This window comes from Etheostoma spectabile, chromosome 15, assembly GCF_008692095.1.
Source record: "Etheostoma spectabile isolate EspeVRDwgs_2016 chromosome 15, UIUC_Espe_1.0, whole genome shotgun sequence".
In the NCBI taxonomy this organism is placed as follows: Eukaryota; Metazoa; Chordata; class Actinopteri; order Perciformes; family Percidae; genus Etheostoma; species Etheostoma spectabile.
The window spans coordinates 8,789,008-8,806,947 of NC_045747.1; the positions used below are offsets into that span (position 1 = coordinate 8,789,008).

At 41.2% G+C, this 17,940-nt stretch overlaps 1 protein-coding gene and 2 long non-coding RNA genes across 11 annotated transcripts in view; 1 reads left to right on the forward strand and 2 right to left on the reverse strand.

The window, feature by feature from the left end:
* Nucleotides 1–17,940, reverse strand: part of crebbpb (CREB binding lysine acetyltransferase b) — a 52,944-nt gene that overhangs the window by 21,219 nt on the left and 13,785 nt on the right. For all 9 annotated transcript variants that reach the window (XM_032536939.1, XM_032536946.1, XM_032536943.1 and 6 more), the window contains exons 2-4: nt 8,444–9,057; nt 2,435–2,602; nt 354–600 (exon numbers count right to left, since the gene is read on the reverse strand). In XM_032536939.1, the coding sequence (XP_032392830.1) occupies nt 354–600; nt 2,435–2,602; nt 8,444–9,057 (1,029 nt within the window). The remainder of the gene's footprint in view (nt 1–353; nt 601–2,434; nt 2,603–8,443; nt 9,058–17,940) is intronic.
* The window catches only part of LOC116702634 (uncharacterized), a 37,668-nt gene that overhangs the window by 14,781 nt on the left and 4,947 nt on the right, over nt 1–17,940 (forward strand). Inside the window, exon 3 of the long non-coding RNA XR_004335225.1 lies at nt 8,194–8,294. This is a non-coding gene — a long non-coding RNA (uncharacterized LOC116702634). The remainder of the gene's footprint in view (nt 1–8,193; nt 8,295–17,940) is intronic.
* On the reverse strand, nt 13,244–14,392 carry LOC116702635 (uncharacterized). Its single transcript, XR_004335226.1, has 2 exons — nt 14,356–14,392; nt 13,244–13,317 (listed from the first exon to the last, which is right to left on the reverse strand). It is a non-coding gene; the product is annotated as an uncharacterized LOC116702635 (long non-coding RNA).

Sequence of the window (17,940 nt, forward strand, 5' to 3'; positions counted from 1 at the left end):
GGTTTACGGAGCGGTAGATTGGCTTTGCAAAAAACCTGGAGCGTTCTATGAAATGACACATTTAAAATATTGCTTGATCACGCAAATTTAATGTGCGAAGCCAAAATCGTGATTGATTAAAATTTGATTAATTGCGCAGGCCTAGTTAACTCAACTTTATTGAAATTTTAAGTGGGTTAATTTCTCGATCAGATTCTTGTTCGAATCTTACGGTGAATGATAGACAAAAGATCGCCCTGTAACATCACGGATGCATAAGTGCTAAGATGAATTTGAACAGGTAAACACATTCGAACAGGAGAGCAAGAAATTATTTAAAACACATTTTTTTTCATCATATCATTTTCACTTACCCTGGCAGGACTTGCCAGCCTGGCAGTGGGTCATGTGGTTGAGAACGTTCTTCATAGTGCGGCAATGGGGCAGAGTGCAGGCCCTCACCTCCCCATTGGCCTGCTCCCGCCGCTGGCACTTATGTGCGTGGAGCAACAGGACCAGCTGCTGCTGAATGAGTTTGCGCTTCTCTGGGTCGGCCGTTGGGCCCGCTGACACTCCACCAGCCCCAGGGACCATGCCCACCGATGCTACCTGCTGCTGCATCTGAGACCGCAAAAGAGGTACAACCGCAGGTTAGGCACAGATCAGAATATCAGAATCTATCATTTAAGCTTTCAGGTTTTAAGTAATAACAAAAAAAACTAATATGAATGGGAGAATATCTTGATTTATACCAGTGGCTTAGACATGTGGGAGAAAACAAGGAAGAAATTAAAATGAAGACACCAGAATGAAGAAAGAGAAGGCAAGCGGGGACGTTCACATGGAAAAACTCAAGAAGTTAAAATGTGAGTGAAACCACTAAAATTGAGGGGGAATTGGCGAACAAGGAGATATCTATAAAATCTAAATATTAACTTTCTCAAAAATTGAGGTTCTGACCATTCCTGTCTGTCGTGGCTTGGTGACAGACTTACTGTAGGGCATGACAAGGCAACTTTATTTCTATAGCACATTTTATCAACAAGGCAATTCAAAACACTCCATAAAACATAAGAGCAATTAAACATGGTTGTGACAATTAAACAGGCTAAAATAGAATAAAATACAAATACAATAATAAAAGTTACAGTGCAGTGTAAGAAATTAATGATCATTTGATTTAAAGGTTATAGGGATGGATTTGGGAGGGGAAAGGGATGCATTTTTTTTTGTGTTTACAATGTTCCAAAAAAAATTTAATGTTCTACATAAAAAGGATAAATAGGGTTTCAATTTTTTTTTTTTTTAACTGAAATACTTTTTTATTTTTTATTTCAGAGTTAAAGTAACGGAAAAAGGTAAAGTTTGGTACCGGCACAGACACTGAATTCCAGGTGGAAACGCCGCAGTTATTAGGTCTGAAGAGTTTACAGGAGAGAAGCTATTGAGTTTGTGCAGGCATGCAAACGGGTCAGAGGTAAAAAAGGTGACAAGGATACGGCCCTCTAGGAGATGTTTAAAAAAAAAAAAAGGTAAACACATAAATCTGGTTCACTTTGAGAGCAAAATTAAGAGGCTAGATCTATGTAGAATCTATGCTCTTGTAAACAATGTGTTCTTGTAAGCAATTTAACCATAAACATCTTTTTTTTTTTAATCGCATACATTTGAGTCATAAAAAGAAATTAAACAAATGGGATTACCTGTGTTGATCTACTTTATTTTCTATTTATTACCGATATAGAGGACAATAATGTATTCTGTTCTAACTCTTCCTACATCAACATACAAACATTGTATGCTAAATTTGGAAATTTTATTATTTAAATACTTATTACATATATAGCAATCGGTACATTTATTATTAATTTTGAGAAACAAGGACCTTAAGGACTCATTCTTTGAAAAGTACACAACAGGTGTCAAAGGATGAAATCCTCATTTTGAAGAAAAGCCTTTCATTGTCACGTGATTAGACTGTTCTGTGAGACAGAAAGGGGAAGATGATCTGCAGCTCAAGTCAAAAGCATCACTTAAATCTAACAAACTTCCATAATCTCAGTCTATTGATCCAAAGTGTAGCAGTTTAAATAATTAGTTTGTACTAGACGATACCTGACAGGTCATATGGTGAAAATAAAATTACAAATACAGTATACTTTACTTGGGCAAAAGAGTAAAGGTAATCCAGCTCACTGTCTGAAGTTAAACACACAAGTTGTCATAGTGGACAATAAGATATATTATTTTCTAACACTCACTAAAGACAACACACACACACACACACACACACACACACACACACACACACACTTGAGTTTACATTTTAAAATCTTTGTTTCGCTGCCATGTGCAACACATTGATACTGTGGATAACAGATTAATGTAGAGAATACGTTTTCTCTAACTAACCTAAAACAAAAAACGGACTAGGAAAGATTTAAGTGGCACCCACCATGTTTGGCACATTTCCAGCTCCCTTCAGCTCACCAGGGAATTGGGGCAGGTTGTTGGAAAGGGCTGTCTTGTTCTGGAGTTGTTGGGCGTTGACCCCCACTGCCCCCATCTGCTGCACCCCAGCCTGACCATACTGCTGGCCAAATGGAGCCCCTGACATCCCCATCTATAGTAGGTAATCAGGACAGAGGGAGGTCAGACAATTTACATATCATGCAGCATACCATCACAGTTTTACTTGCACTGAGAGTCTTCTTGTGAGAAGGCAAATGGGACGGTTTCTGAATTTGAAAATTAATCAGTTTGAGATTCCGAGGATGCCTTAGTTGGAGTGATATGATGCCTCATATCTACACCATAAGCAACAAATTGAGGGACTGCTGTTAAAAACTTAAACAGCTTAAAACTACTCAATGTTAGCTCCAATGTCTCTTGAAGCTGAACTGACTAATAAAAGCAAAATTGTCAAGTCTTCAAAAATCAGTTTTGACCACCCTCCCAAAATACAATTTTAACTGTCCCTAAGTAAATGCTGACTGTTTCTACAGTAAAAGTATTTCCATATACATAGTCATTAAATTATTTAAATCAAAAGCATTTAGTTCATATCACATGCATTCAGTTCTATGGCTGCACAATGAATCACAATTTTATCTAGAGATCCACTGATTGACTAGCTGATGACCGGAATTGGCAGACTTGTGTGTAATCGGCCATGACCGGCAACCGGTCGGTCAGTCTGACATATGCCGATTTTATGCTGGTCAAACGCTGTAAATAAATTACATAGTAAAGGCTACCATACACAATGCAAAGGAATTATATACAGTATATGATAGCAATTAACAATAAACCAACTATTAAATATACTATCTTAATGCAGTGTTGCTACTGTAGCATGTAAATAATAAAAAAATAAAAACATGAGCAAGGGCTTTCAAAAATTGTTATATCAACAGCCACAGGCAACCTAGCGAACAGGTGAAGAACACAAACAAAATTACCAGCTAACAATTAACTGACAACATAAGTTCTACAACTTACAGTTCTTAAGGACAAACACGTGATTTTCACTGGCTAATTATCCCTCAGACAGGGAGTCTATTTTTTCTTTCTCTAACTTTTCCGACATGTGGTGCGCGTGATGAAGCGCATGTCCACGCTATTCTCCAACATGCACTCTAACAATCACTGTTTATAGATGGCCTTTTGTACAAATGCCTTACCTGTTTTCATACAGAAGTAGTTTTTAGGTTGGATATTGGATGTGAAAAGAAGGAAATGGTTCTTCCATAAGAACAACATTGTGAACTTCCCACACCAGGAGTAATTTATATACGGTAGTTCTATTTTATAGCGATTGATTATCTGTTAAGAAATGTTCTATGTACTATGCAAAATGTAAAATGTTCTATTGAAAGAAAAGATAGAAAATAAATATTTGTATGTGTTGTAAAGTGGCTAGAAAAAAATTAAATTGGAATGGGCTAAAATCGGTATTGGCAGGTCAAAGTCAATCAAAAATCGGAATCGGCCTAAAAAAAAAATTTTAATCGGTACATCTCTAATTTTATCCGAAATCGCAATATGAACTAGAGCAATATCCAAATCACAAGGAGCCAAAATATTTAAGAATGATACAAAAATGATCATTCCCTCCAATATTGTGAATCCTATGGCAATTGCAAAATCAGTCAAAAATAATCCCAATTAGACATTTTCCTTATATAGTGCATCCCTATTCAATTCATAAATCAACAGTTTTTTATTGTAATACAGTACAGGCCAAAAGTTTGATTACACTTTCTCATTCAATGTGTTTCCTTTATTGTCATTACATTGTAGATTCTCACTGAATGCATCAAAACTATGAATGACCACATATGGAATTATGTACTTAACAAAAAAGTGTGAAATAACCCCTAAATAGGTCTTATATTTTAGATTTGTCAAAGTAGCCACCCTTTGCTTTTTAAATAGCGCTGCAAACCCTTGGTGTTCTCTCAAGGAGCTTCATGAGGTAGTCACCTGAAATGGTTTTCATTTTACAGGTGTGCCTTGTCAGGGTTAATTAGTGGAATTTCTTGCCTTATTAATGGGGTTGGGACCATCAGTTGTGTTGTGCAGAAGTCAGGGTGGCACACAGCCCACAGCCCTATTGGACAACTGTTAGAATTCATATTATGGCAAGAACCAATCAGCTAGGTAAAGAGAAACCATCATTACTTTAAAACTTGACGGTCAGTCAGTCCGGAAAATTGCGAAAACTTTGAATGTGTCCCCGAGTGCAGTCGCAAAAACCATCAAGCGCTACAACAAAACTGGCTCACAAGAAAGGAAAACCAAGAGTCACCTCTGCTACTGAGGATAAGTTCATCCAAGTCACCAGCCTCAGAAATTGCAAGTTAACAGCAGCTCAGATTAGAGACCAGATGAATATCACACAGAATTCTAGCAGCAGACACATCTCTAGAACAACTGTTAAAAGGAGACTGCGCGAATCAGGCCTTCATGTTGAAATAGCAGCTAGGAAACCACTGCTAAGGAGACGCAACAAGCAGAAGTGATCTGTTTTGGCCAAGAAACACAAGGAATGGACATTAGACCAGTGGAAATCTTTGCTTTGGTCTGATGAGCTCAAATTTGAGATCTTTGGTTCCAACCACCGTGTCTTTGTGCAATGCGGAAAAGGTGACCGGATGGATTCTACGTGCCTGGTTCCCACCGTGAAGCATGCAGGAGGAGGTGTGATGGTGTGGGGGTGCTTTGCTGGTGACACTGTTAGGGATTTATTCCAAAATGAAGGCATACTGAACCAGCTTGGCTACCACAGCATCCTGCTGCAACGTGCCATCCCATCGGGTTTGTGTTTAGTTGGACCATCATTTATTTTTCCACAGGACAATGACCCCAAACACACCTCCAGGCTGTGTAAGGGCTATTTGACCAAGAAGGAGAGTGATGGAGTGCTGCGCCTCCACAGTCACCGGACCTGAACCCAATCGAGATGGTTTGGGAAAAGCTGGAAGTGAGTGAAGACAAAAGGGCCAACAAGTGCTAAGCATCTCTGGGAACTCCTTCAAGACTGTTGGGAAACCATTTCAGGTGACTCCCTCTTGAAGCTCATCAAGAGAATGCCAAGAGTGTGCAAATCAATAATCAGAGCAAAGGGTGGCTACTTTGAAGAAACTAGAATATAAGACATGTTTTCAGTTGTTTCACACTTTTTTGTTAAGTACATAATTCCATTTGTGGTCATTCATAGTTTTGATGCCTTCAGTGAGAATCTACAATATAAACAGTCATTAAAATAAAGGAAACGCATTGAATGAGAAGGTGTAACCAAACTTTTGGCCTGTATTGTATATGTAAATGTTTTTGTACACTGCGGGTGTGCACACCATAGTAACTGCCTGACAGCTGCGGTTCATCATGTCGCTTTGTGCACTTCAGTGTGTGTGACAGTGGGACTCTTGAATTGTGTACTCTCTCATCAATCTACATTGGTAATTTTGTCAGAGATTATTGTTTTTTGTTTTTTTTTGTGGCAAAGTCTAGTCTTGCATTGTCAGACCTACCTCCACAGCGCTGCGAAGGAGGTTCTGGTTAGTCCACACAGCGAGAAAACGTGCTCTGGTTTATTGGCTTTCACAATTGCAATTGTGACTCTGAAAATAGCCTCGGGAAGTAAGGTGTTTTAGTCATGCAAGAGAATACTTAAGATTGTACAGGCAGTCTAGCTAGCTGTCTCTATTTACTCTGTAGAGATCTGGAGAGCAGTTAACCATAGTCCTCATATATTGACCAGAGTTTAGAATGCCAACACAAAGAAAGCGGAAGGTGACAGACATCAGGCCAAAAATTTGGGACCGTCTGACAAATTTTCCGGCAGCACCTAAACAATTCTGGAAATGAAATATTGTCAAAATAGACTAGGCGATGTCTACCTTCAGTCCCAAAATGTGTTTTTATCGTACCTAATAATAATTTTTTCTCTTTTCCCAGGATGGTGGAAAACCAAAAGTTAGAGCTCTGAATGCATCAATTTTATTTCATAATAGGCTTCGGAAAGGCCTCTCTTGTCTATTCCGATGGCCCACAACATGCATCTGCCTGCTGCTTTTGCCTGCCTTTCTCCATGAAGGCCAAAGCGGCAGCCTGCTTTGCTTGCAGAGGTTCCCAACTGCCAGCAGTGCTCAGGCAGACAGAGCAAGCCCAGCCCAGCAGAGAGAGAGAAACGGGAGGAGACACACACACAGAGAAGCTTGCTCAACAGCTGAGCAGAGCACTGCACTGCTGCCTGCCCCTCCCCCCTCCACTGCACAGAAACACACACATATGCTTGCCTGCTGCCTCCCTTCCCTTTCACACATGAGCAAGGAGGCCTTATCCTCCTCTCGCACAGGGGTTCTCCCCCTTGATGATCCACACTTACTATAGGGGAGTGTCACCAGGCTGGAAGACAGCACTGTCACACAGGAAGGCCTTCAGTGTTTCCCTTCTTCTTGGCATGTCCTTTTCTTTTCCTCCCTCTCTACCCTGCCTCCCCTACCCAAACCGTAACAGACACCGGCTCCTTTTAACATGATTTACAGCTCCATTATCAAAGGCTAAAGACAGCATATGCCAGAGAGAAATAGAAGAAAAAGAAGAAAAAGGAAAAGAGTGAATACTAGCAAATAAATACTTTAATTGTGGAAAAGAAAGCAAAGACAAAACAAGGGGCATCAAAAACATCTGAAACCTGAAAAGAGTCAGGTTCTTGTTCAGCCGTGCATCGCTTCCATCTTCTGACTAGGACTACAAACAAGTGACGAAGTGATGACTCAATGTCACTATTAACTCAAAAGTGTATGTAAAAAGTAGGATAAAATCCTATCCTTACAGTCAGCAAAAATGCCTTTACTGATCAGTATGGAAGACTTTTGGTCACTTCAAACTAACCAGGAATTTTTGAAGAAGAATAAGGCTGAATCTAATTTCTCTATCTTACGCCTACCCCTTACCCTAGGTTTTGCGCGTTCACGTGAGACCTAGTGTTGTCCCAATTCTCTTTTTGATTAAGGGCTACAGCTAAGACGTAGGGGTGTATACCCCTTCAAACCTATGGAGGACGCAAGCTTACTTGTAAACAAGAGCTATTGTACAACAAGCAACAATGGCTGCTGTATTGACCAGAGAGACCCATAAATGTAAGTATTTTTGGCTTAAATAATTGATTTAAAAGTTACAACAGTCTTGTTTTGTGGTCTATTCAGTCCTGTGCATATATACTTGCAACAATGTTCTTAATTGAAACTTTTTGAAAATTGCTAGCTTGCTATATTAACGCTAATTGTTAACGTTGATTTGCGGGATAATAATGGGATTCAGCCCAATGTTCTATTTGCTAAATTCTGCTGCCTAAGGGTTCAAAGCATCTAACTGCATTGTGGAAATAATTGGGCCAGGTTCTAACTTTCTGATGGGCCAAGTTAGCCACACACAGATTGATGCACTTGACTGTTGATCCCCCTCAACTGGGTGACTGCTTACTTCAGCAGACCCAGGAAAAAGAACAAATCAATACATGGTGTGGGGGAGATAAATGGCAATTAGCTAGCAATAGGGCTAGGCAATAGAAGTAATGTGGTACTCAACCCAAGCTGCTAGGGTTAATGAATTACTGTGAATTTAAAATAAAAATGAAAACAGGACTGATAACACTGGATATGTATACATTTGATATATTTGCAAACATGACTGTCTTCTGGTTAGCAGGGTACACAATTAGCACCATCCACCAGCCAAACGCTGGTAAAATATGTATGTGGCTGGTAGATTTGATTCACCCACCAGCCTAAAAAGCAATTGTAACTGTAATTGAGCTGCTGGTAAAATGTGAACATTCAATAGCCATATGACAGGTGGACCTTGGTGGTTAGTATTTTGTGTGCTTAACAGATTTGTACTTGTACTTTGCTGAGCAAAAAACTTGTAACTAATTAAGTTGAATTTTGAACCTCACCTTATTCATGTTTCCAGCTTGCTGAGCATTCAACGTGTTGTGTGAACCCAACTGTGGCCCTCCTTGGGTGAGTGTCTCTGCAAGCACACTGCCTCCAACACCAGGTCCAGCACCCACTTGTGCCCCCTGCATGCCTTGACCCTGGTACTGCATGCCAGGTCTACCCCGACCTGCTTGTCCCAGAACCCCATTCATCACTTGTCCTGTCTGGCCCATGACCCCATGAACCTGCCCACTGTTTAACATGGCCTGGTTAAAGACCATGCCTGTGCTTCCATTTCCTTGTCCAGCTGCTTTCTGGGCCTGGGGAGACTGGTGATTGGGAGAACTCTGCCCAAGTGGACTTTTACCAAGCACAGCACCTAGCTGGTTTCCCACCATGCCTCCTTGTTGGGGGCTGGCAGAGTTGAGACCACCTCCCAAGATAGAGGAGCTTCCTGGTCGCAGGAGTTCAGACAGCTGCTTGTGTTTGGCCGCTGCATCAGGGACGATGGAGTTCAGACCAGGACCCCCTCCACCTGGACCACCATTAGAGGACATTCCCATTCCCAAGTCTCCATTGGGGATGAGCTCATCTGGAAGGTCATTTTCCAGGTCAAACAGAGACACAAGATCTAAAGAAGACAGAGAAAGGGAAATAAGAATTAGCAGTCATTGATTCACCACCTTTCATCAATAGCAGAACAAGCTCCTGACCACCAAGCACATGGTTCATTTCAACTGCATGATTTGGCTCAAATCACTTTGGGTACCAGCAATTATCTCTATTTTGTTTACCACTGCAGATAGTACCCCTAAAATTGCAGTTGCTAATAACAGTAGCTTGGCCATTTAAAAACGGCGGATTCGACCGAGATGATACCAAAAAATGATCCCAGGTACTCTCCACAGCTTTTGCTAATGTGAAACCAAAGAAGAACAATTCCAAGCGAGTAGAACCATGCCGTACCATGCAGTGGAAATGCGACATAAAGTATTTGTTTCAAGAGAGAAGTAGAAGATTTATTCAAATATCATTATATACTGATTAATTAATCAATTCATTAATTAATTATCAAAATAATTCCACAAAATTTTTATTACATAAATATTTTGTGAAAGCACCAATAGTCAACCCTACAAAATCATTGCAATATCAATATTGAGGTAATTGGTCAAAAACATGAATTTTCTCCATCTCGCTCAGCCCTACTTTTATTACCACCTTAATCTTTTTTGACAGTATCCCGTCCACAGCAGCACATATCGCACGCAGCACATAACGCTTCACTCCACCAGATTCCCAACAGAAAACAGCAACTCCACCCTGCAGAACACGGGAATTGCTACTGCTATTTTGATCGGATATTTCGTGTTTACCGTACTGAAGCAACATCATTATGTGGAAACCTACGTCAGGTCATGTGGGTAAAGTTTTTAGGAGGGCTTGGGGAAAACAGCAAGCATACTTACTTTGAACAAAATATCATGTTTAGATTTAAATACATGAAGAACACTACTGGGAGGACACGTTTAAAATCTCAAAAAAACTTGGAAATTGTGGAACTTCAGGTGATACCACCAAGACCTAGGCTTGGCTCTGAAAGCTTACCAAAATGCTTTGTTTAGGCCAGTATTTCCTAAACTTTAAACAGTCCTGTACCGCTTCAGACTTTCAACCTCTGAATGGGCTACCATTTCCCTGTTTGAGAACCAATGGTGACGGCCTACCCACTCAGGTAGTGAAAACCGAATTCAAGTGACACGCTCTCCAGTGTACAGTGTACACTGTGCACATGAAAACCCATTTGGCATGCATCAATATCAGGGTCCTACAGTGCCCTCGTTTCACTCTCATTAACTAAAGTTCTTTATTTGCTACTTTCAACTTAGGAGCACACATGCTTCTTGGGAAAAGTTACTGTCAAGACCTGAATATGATGTACAGTATGAGTACAGATCTGTAGGAATTTGTGTAACATTTAAGACTTAGTTGTTTAAGAACACAATATGACTTTGCAGCGCACATTTTGGAAACGTAACATAACTTGTTAGTAGTAATGTGCTTGTGAAAACATGCGTGAATGTGCATGTACAATAAAAACAGCCCTGGGACAAGAAAAAAGCTGCAAAGTAAAGCTTTAGCTCTGTAACTGAGAGCACTAATGTGGCTGTGCAGAAAATGTAAACAAGAACTCAACATACACAGAACATTAATAAGGGTTGCTGTCCAAATCACAGTTGTATGCCAAGGTCCTTCACGTGCGGGTGCAAGTGTGCCTGTGTATGTCAGCCAATAAAGATCTTCCAAGCACAATAGCCACATAACTTGCTTAGTGTCTGTGGCCACTGTGTTAGGGTTGGAGAGAAAAACAACCCGTTTATTGATTAAATGTAGTGGCAATTAATGAGAGTGTAAAGGAACACACCGACTTATTGGGACTTTCGCTTATTAACCATATCCCCCAGAGTTAGACAAGTTGATACATACCCTTCTCATCTCCATGCTTTCTGTAACTCTGTCTGACGCTGCCAGCATTGGCTTAGCCTAGCAAAGATCCTGCAGGTAACTGGTTCCAACTAGCTACTGCTCCCAATAAGTGACAAAATAACACTAACATGTTTCTATTTACATGTTGTGATTTGTATAGTCACAGCGTGTACAAATAAGGTCACATGAAACACAGCCATCTTTTTACCGCATTCTAACTGGGAACTATATTATATGAGAAGGGTATGTATCGACTTGACTAACTCTGGGGCTACAGTGAATAAGCTAAAGTCCCAGAAAGTCGGCTTATTCATTTAAATATTACAGCCCCGTGCTTTAAATGGATTGCCCAGCTTTTTAGCGCATAAGGTTAAAGCAATAGGTCTCAGAGTACAACAAGAGATGTGAGTGGTGAGTAGTTGAGAGCAAGCACCTGTGCTGTGCCCGAGGCCTATTCAGCACCAACAAGATTGAAATCACACTAATTAAGGAAGAGGATACAGTGGAGCCAAAAAGCTAGCTGAAGGAGAAAAAGTGCCATGCCTAGCATGGTTCTTCTTCTCAAAAGGCTTAAAGTACGATGTGATTTTGCTCTTTATACAACAAGGATGTGATGAGCGTATCCAGTAGCATGCAATCATATGCCAAGTAGTGACAATGGAAGCATCCACTAACTACAGAATCCCAACACCTGAGTCACACTATTCTCACCTGAAGAGGACATTGCTGCTGCTGGTTGTAATTTACTCAAAGCTTTTCAGCAGCCACATGAAAATCTTCAATTAGACTCTTCAGTATGGCAGAAAATAACAGGCTGTGCAGAGAGAGATGGGATGCAAAGGGTAAGATGCTCACCATCACTCCCCAAGAGAAAGGGAGCAAATTTGCTAAGCAATCATGGCAAAGGGACATATTAAATGTGTAAGGGACCATGCTAAGCACGGGGAAAGTAGTTAGTGTGCAGCCTTTAACATGCAGTAGTACACTGCACACTGGAGAGGTAAAGTTGCCTTTGGACGTTTGATTTAGGCAGCAAAATGGAAAAACAAGAAGAGGTACTAAGGCATGGCCAGTAGGGTTCGGAACCAGTACCTGGAATTCAGTTCCGGTGCCTTTTGCAGTACATTCCCTCTAACGACAAAAAACTAATTTCAGTTGTAAAAATAATTCTAAACCGATTTTCCTATTTACTTAGAACCTTTTACACTCAAACAAAACACCTCCCTCTCCCCTCCCAAACCTGTTCCTACAAACCATCAACTAATTATGAAAGTCTTTCACTGCAATGAATCTTTTATTCTTGTATATGCGTCTTTTATTTCAGCCTATTTTTTTATCTCTTTTTAAACTGCTCCATAATGTTTAATGTAAAGCGGTTTGTTGCTAAAATGTAATATAGAAATAAAGTTGCCTTGCCCTACAATGTAAGCCTGTCAGCCAGTCAATAGGGCATAGTGGACACTATTGTGCCTGACTGTCACAGAGGATGTCTAACTGCTCAGCCATACAAATGAAAACAAACCTTACACTATCTGTCAGACTGTCAATAATCCACCAACATCCATGTGCTACCTGAGATCAGTGTGTGTGTGTGTGTAGCTGCGTTCAGTAGCCTTCATTTTGGAATAAATCCCTAACAGTGTCACCAGCAAAGCACCACCCATCACCATCACACCTCCTCCTGCATGCTTCACGGGGGAACCAGGCACGTAGATCCATCCGGTCACCTTTTTCCTCCGTTGCTCAAAGACACGGTGGTTGGAACCACAGATCTCAAATTTGGACTCATCAGACCAAAGCAGATAGATTTCCACTGGTCTAATGTCCATTCTTGTTTATTGGCCAAAAACAGATCTCTTCTGCGTTGCGTCTCCTTAGCAGTGGTTTCCTAGCTGCTATTTCAACATGAAGGCCTGATTTGCGCCATGTCTCCTTTAACAGTTGTGTTCTAGAGATGTGTCTGCTGCTAGAATTCTGTGTGATATTCTCTGTCTCTAACTGAGCTGCTGTAACCTGTGATTTCTGAGGCTGGTGACTTGGATGAACTTATCCTCAGCAGCAGAGGTGACTCTTGGTCTTCCTTTCCTGGGGCGGTCCTAGTGAGCCAGTTTCATTGCAGTGCTTGATGGTTTTTTGCGACTGCACTTGGGGACACATTCAAAGTTTTTGCAATATCCACTGACTGACCGTCATGTCTTAAAGTAATGAGGCCACTCATTTTCTTTACTTAGCTGATTAGTTCTTGCCATATATGATTTTTAACTGTTATCCAATAGAGCTGTTGGCTGTGTACCACCGACTCTTGCACACACAACTGAGGTCCCAACCCCATTAATAAGCAAGAAATTCCATAATTAACCCTGACACGGCACACCTGTGAGTGAAAACCATTTCAGGTGACTACCTCATAGGGCTGCACATTAATCAAATTTTAATCGCTATCACGATTTGGACTTCCCACGATCAAATTTGCGTGATCGAGCGTTTATTTTTTTAAAGCGTCATTTCATAGAACGCTCCGGGCTTTATTGCAAGCCCATCTACCTTCCGTAACAGCGTCTTCATTTGCCATCAGAGTAATTCCTGCACCCGCGCAGTTTGTTCTAGATGTAGACGGTCACAGAGGACAGAGTAACGGAGGGAAACTCAAACGAGCAGTCGGTTATACGTGGTCTTAAGTTTACCAGTTTACAGAACGTACATTTTGTCCTTCTGTTGTTTTTCAGACAACAGCAGCGAGCAGTGCTGTGCTAGTAGTTGTTAGCTGTTCGCTAGTAGCGTCTGTTGCTAGTAGCGTCTGTGTGCTCCTCTGGACGCACCGGTGCTAATGCCCTGCATTCACTGCAATGTTGTTTGTATGGATATGGTTTATTTGCATTACATTACCCATTTCGTCTGTAAAGCCGTGCTTGGTTTTGGATCTCCCTCTGCTCTCTCTCCTCTTACTCTCCGGCCCGTCCACACTTCTGCATTTGTCTACAGTTTTAATTTTTATTAACACAGCTGTATATTGTTAAATGAGGGGCGCACCTGTATTTGTACCAGTGTTGCCGGGGTAACTCTGCTATGCGGCCGCCACGGCAAAGACACAGAAAAGTTATGTATTCACTAACTTCAGTTGGTAGAGTAATAGCATGTGAAACGGAGCTGCTGGACCCTGGGCTAGAAGTTTGACCCATGGCCAGAATCCTAGTTCATAAAATGCAGTGCAGTGACATACAGACGTTTCTACACACACGTGTGATCCGCCATTCGACCCGTGCTGGACACCGTTCAAATGATCAGCCTCTCTCTGTGAGTAGCGCCATCCACTCCCTCTCGCAGTTATAAATTGCCTATGTGACGATACATTTGTTTGGTTAAAATCAACAAATAATCACAATCAAAATTTTGATCAAATAATCGTGATTATCTTTTGGCCATAATCGTGCAGCCCTACTACCTCATGAAGCTCATTGAGAGAACCCAAGGGTTTGCAGCGCTATCAAAAAGCAAAAGGTCACTACTTGATGAAACTAGAATATAAGACGTTTTCAGGTTTTTCACACTTTTTTGTTAAGTACATAATTCACATGTGTTCATTCATAGTTTTGATGCCTTCAGTGATAATCTACATTGTAATAGTCATGAAAATAATGTAATGCATTGAATAAGAAGGTGTGACCAGAGGTGTTTGGCCAGGGCTGTCTGATCAGGGTTAACCCTCCTTTCGGAAATTCAACCAAGCCAGTCTACATGGGTATGTCCCTGGTCATGACAATTCAGAGATCACCTGGGTCACAACCTGGCAGCATGCATAACATTACTTTTAGTGCTAGAGATGGCTGAACCGCAGTCCAGCTGTATAGCTCACAAGAACTAATAGTGTTAGTAGCGATAAATGACAATTGTCTGTACAGTAGGAATAGAGAAATTAAAAGGAGATTTCACTTGGAAAGATAAATAAATCTTTAAATTGGGTCACTATGTAGTAGAAGGTATTTTTTTTATTTTTTTTTTATTTTTAAATGGTGCCTTTTAGGCTGAGAAAAACCATAAAATGGTTTTTGGCTCATGTGGACGAAAGACACCAAATCCCAGAAAGCTACTTGCTTGCTGCTCTACAAGTCCACTCCCAAGCACGCCACCATTATAGACATATAAGACAGTGAGCATTTAACTCACTCAAATGGTTTTATACATTTCAACCATATACACAAAACGTTTCACCGTGGCTCAAGTGGTGTTACGCATTTAATATATATAAAAACGACATATGAAACAGGCTACATTAGTGCACGCACATATAGGCTCTGGTAGCATAGCTTGGTGGGCTGTAAACACCCAGCATAAACACAGCCGTGAATGTGCCTGTGTTGTAGAATGGTGGCTTTTAAGTCCACAACTCACCAGCAGTTAGCAGTAGTTGGATAAAAGAACCCCATTCTGCACCTGTCTGTGTTAACACTGCCCACCTCCACAAATCTTACCCGACCGAGCAGTATCTGCTCGAAGGCTAGCAGGCCTGGTAGCTAGATAGCGGAGTCGGTACAAACAAAAAAGCAGTCTCTGAACTTGCGTTGTGAGTTTGTTGTAGTAGGATGTAGTCCAGTTTGTCTAATGATGGGTACTTGCAAGCACGATGGATCGGACAGGTGGCTGTCTAGTGTTCGCTTTACAGCTAGCTGGAACTCCTGCCCTCGCTTGCCGTTTCCGCTTTAGCGCACACCGTTGTTGATGTCCCCTTACCTGTCTAGAGGCATCAGGCGGGTTGAAAAACATGCAGAATAGCTGCCTGTAGTCCACAGCCTTTGGGCAAAAATGCCTCCGATCACGCTAAAAGACAATTTTTGTGTCATGGGAGGCTTTGTCCAGTCCCGCAATACGAGGAATCTAGTCTCAGGGAGAAATGAGAGAGGGAAGCACGGCCATTCAAAAATACTACCGGGTTTCAAACTGATACAAATTATGCTATCAGGAAGTATGCTTTTAAGCTTATTATTTTGTTTTGCAGGGATTACGTATGAACGTATCAGACACTTAGATGATTTTGTGAGACAATTTCTCCTCTGTATATTTTTTGCAGGAGCTGGAAAAGCTAATGGGTTACTCTGTATCAATTTTGACCACCTTAAGACCACGGCGAGAACACTTCTGTGTTTGATTTCATTAAAAATAAAGTTGGGCTTTGGAGTTCGCGTTACGGCATTTTTTTTTTTAACAGAGTAAAAGAAGTGAGATTCGTGCTACTGCAGCACGCACTGAACTGCAGGCGGAGTGGGGATGCGAGAGAATTAAACGCAACGTATTTTCATACTTACGCTGGGTTTATACAGGCAGTTTGGCTCGGAAAAACTCCACTACCACTCTGCAAAAGGCGGATAAGTGAGAAAGAGGACCGCAGATAACCGCAGGGGAGCACACCGCACAGTGTGGTGTGGAGGTAAATAACAGGGAGCCATTTGAGACGGGAGACCAAAAATAAATAGGCGGTCAATAGTAAAAAAATGTTATAAAATCTCGATCTCAATTCACCCTGTTCATACCTTTTTTAAAACTTTTTTTTTAAAAAAATTGTAAAAACAATTATTTAATGACTTTGATTAACGTTTAATTTTACAAGCCGACTACCACAAGACTAAACTGTCTTTTTGTGAGTTTTAAACATAGACTGATAAAATAAGTGTTAATTGAAGCTCTGTGTTTACAGGCTTGTGTGATGCGCAATGTTCTATCTCAGGCCAAAACATCGTTTGGTACTGCCAATTAATTTTTTTTGTTTTGTCTGGTTCACATGTGCAATAAAAATTACACTTTGCGAGAACAAATTGTGGAGAGAATCGTGATATCAATTCCAAGCTAAAAAATATGATTCGTATTTTCACTGAATTGTGCAGGCCTAGTTGGAATTTTTGCAAATTTGCAACAGCATGCTTCATAAACTTCTTTTAGTAACAATGGCTGAAAAACAATGGCGTTGGGCACCACTTTCAGAAAGCTTATAAGCTAGTAGTAAATGCTGCTGTTCTTTATCAACCATCCAGTCTATGGTCCATCGCAGTGTGTGTGTGTGTGTGTGTGTGTGTGTGTGTGTGTGTGTGTGTGTGTGTGTGGGTGTGGTGGGTGTGTGTGTGTGTGTGTGTGTGTGTGTGTGTGTGTGGTGTGTGTGTGTGTGTGTGTTGTGTGTGTGTGTGTGTGTGTGTGTGGTGTGTGTGTGTGGTGTGGTGTGTGTGTGTGTGTGTGTGTGTGTGTGTGTGTGTGGTGTGTACACTGAACATATCCTTGTTGGTATTCTTGTTGCAGAGCTAATACCGAGGATTTAAAAAGCATGGGCCATCTCATTCAGTCAGTTTGGGTTTGCACCACTGTAGCCACCTCTTAACTTTCATTTCCATTGTTCGAAATGTCTCGTCTTCTGGGTGGCTACATATCTAGCTACGCGGACAGTCCTCCGTTCTCAGCCAAGGTGTTATCTTATCAGAGGGGTGACAGGAGTTTTTGCCGGGCAATAAAGCAGCCCGACACCGAGACGACGAATCTCCACTGCTGCCAGAAGCCCTTCTGTCTCAGTTGACTGACGCACACACACACACACACACACACACACACACACACACACACACACACACACACACACACACACACCACACACCACACACACACACACACACACACACACACACACACACACACACACACCACACACACACACACACGTATCAGTAAGACATTTCACAGTGTCTCTTGTAGACCTGCTCTCTTTGAAGTACTGTGCATCTCAGGGTCTTAATTACACTGAGAGATTCTAATGGCATGCTGCAGATGGGAAGGTAAGTACAGTTTTTTGTTCAGGTTGGAAAAAAACACTTATTTTAAGAAAATGTGGAGGCAGATCGTGAGAAACCAGCTTCTACTCTGCCCTTTTTCTTGTTCACAGTTGCATGTACTTTATGTACTTAAAAAAAGAAAAGTGAAACAACAAATCTGGTCGGACATTTTGCACATTTTACAATTGAAATACAGTTGTCCCCCCCCCCCCACCCACACC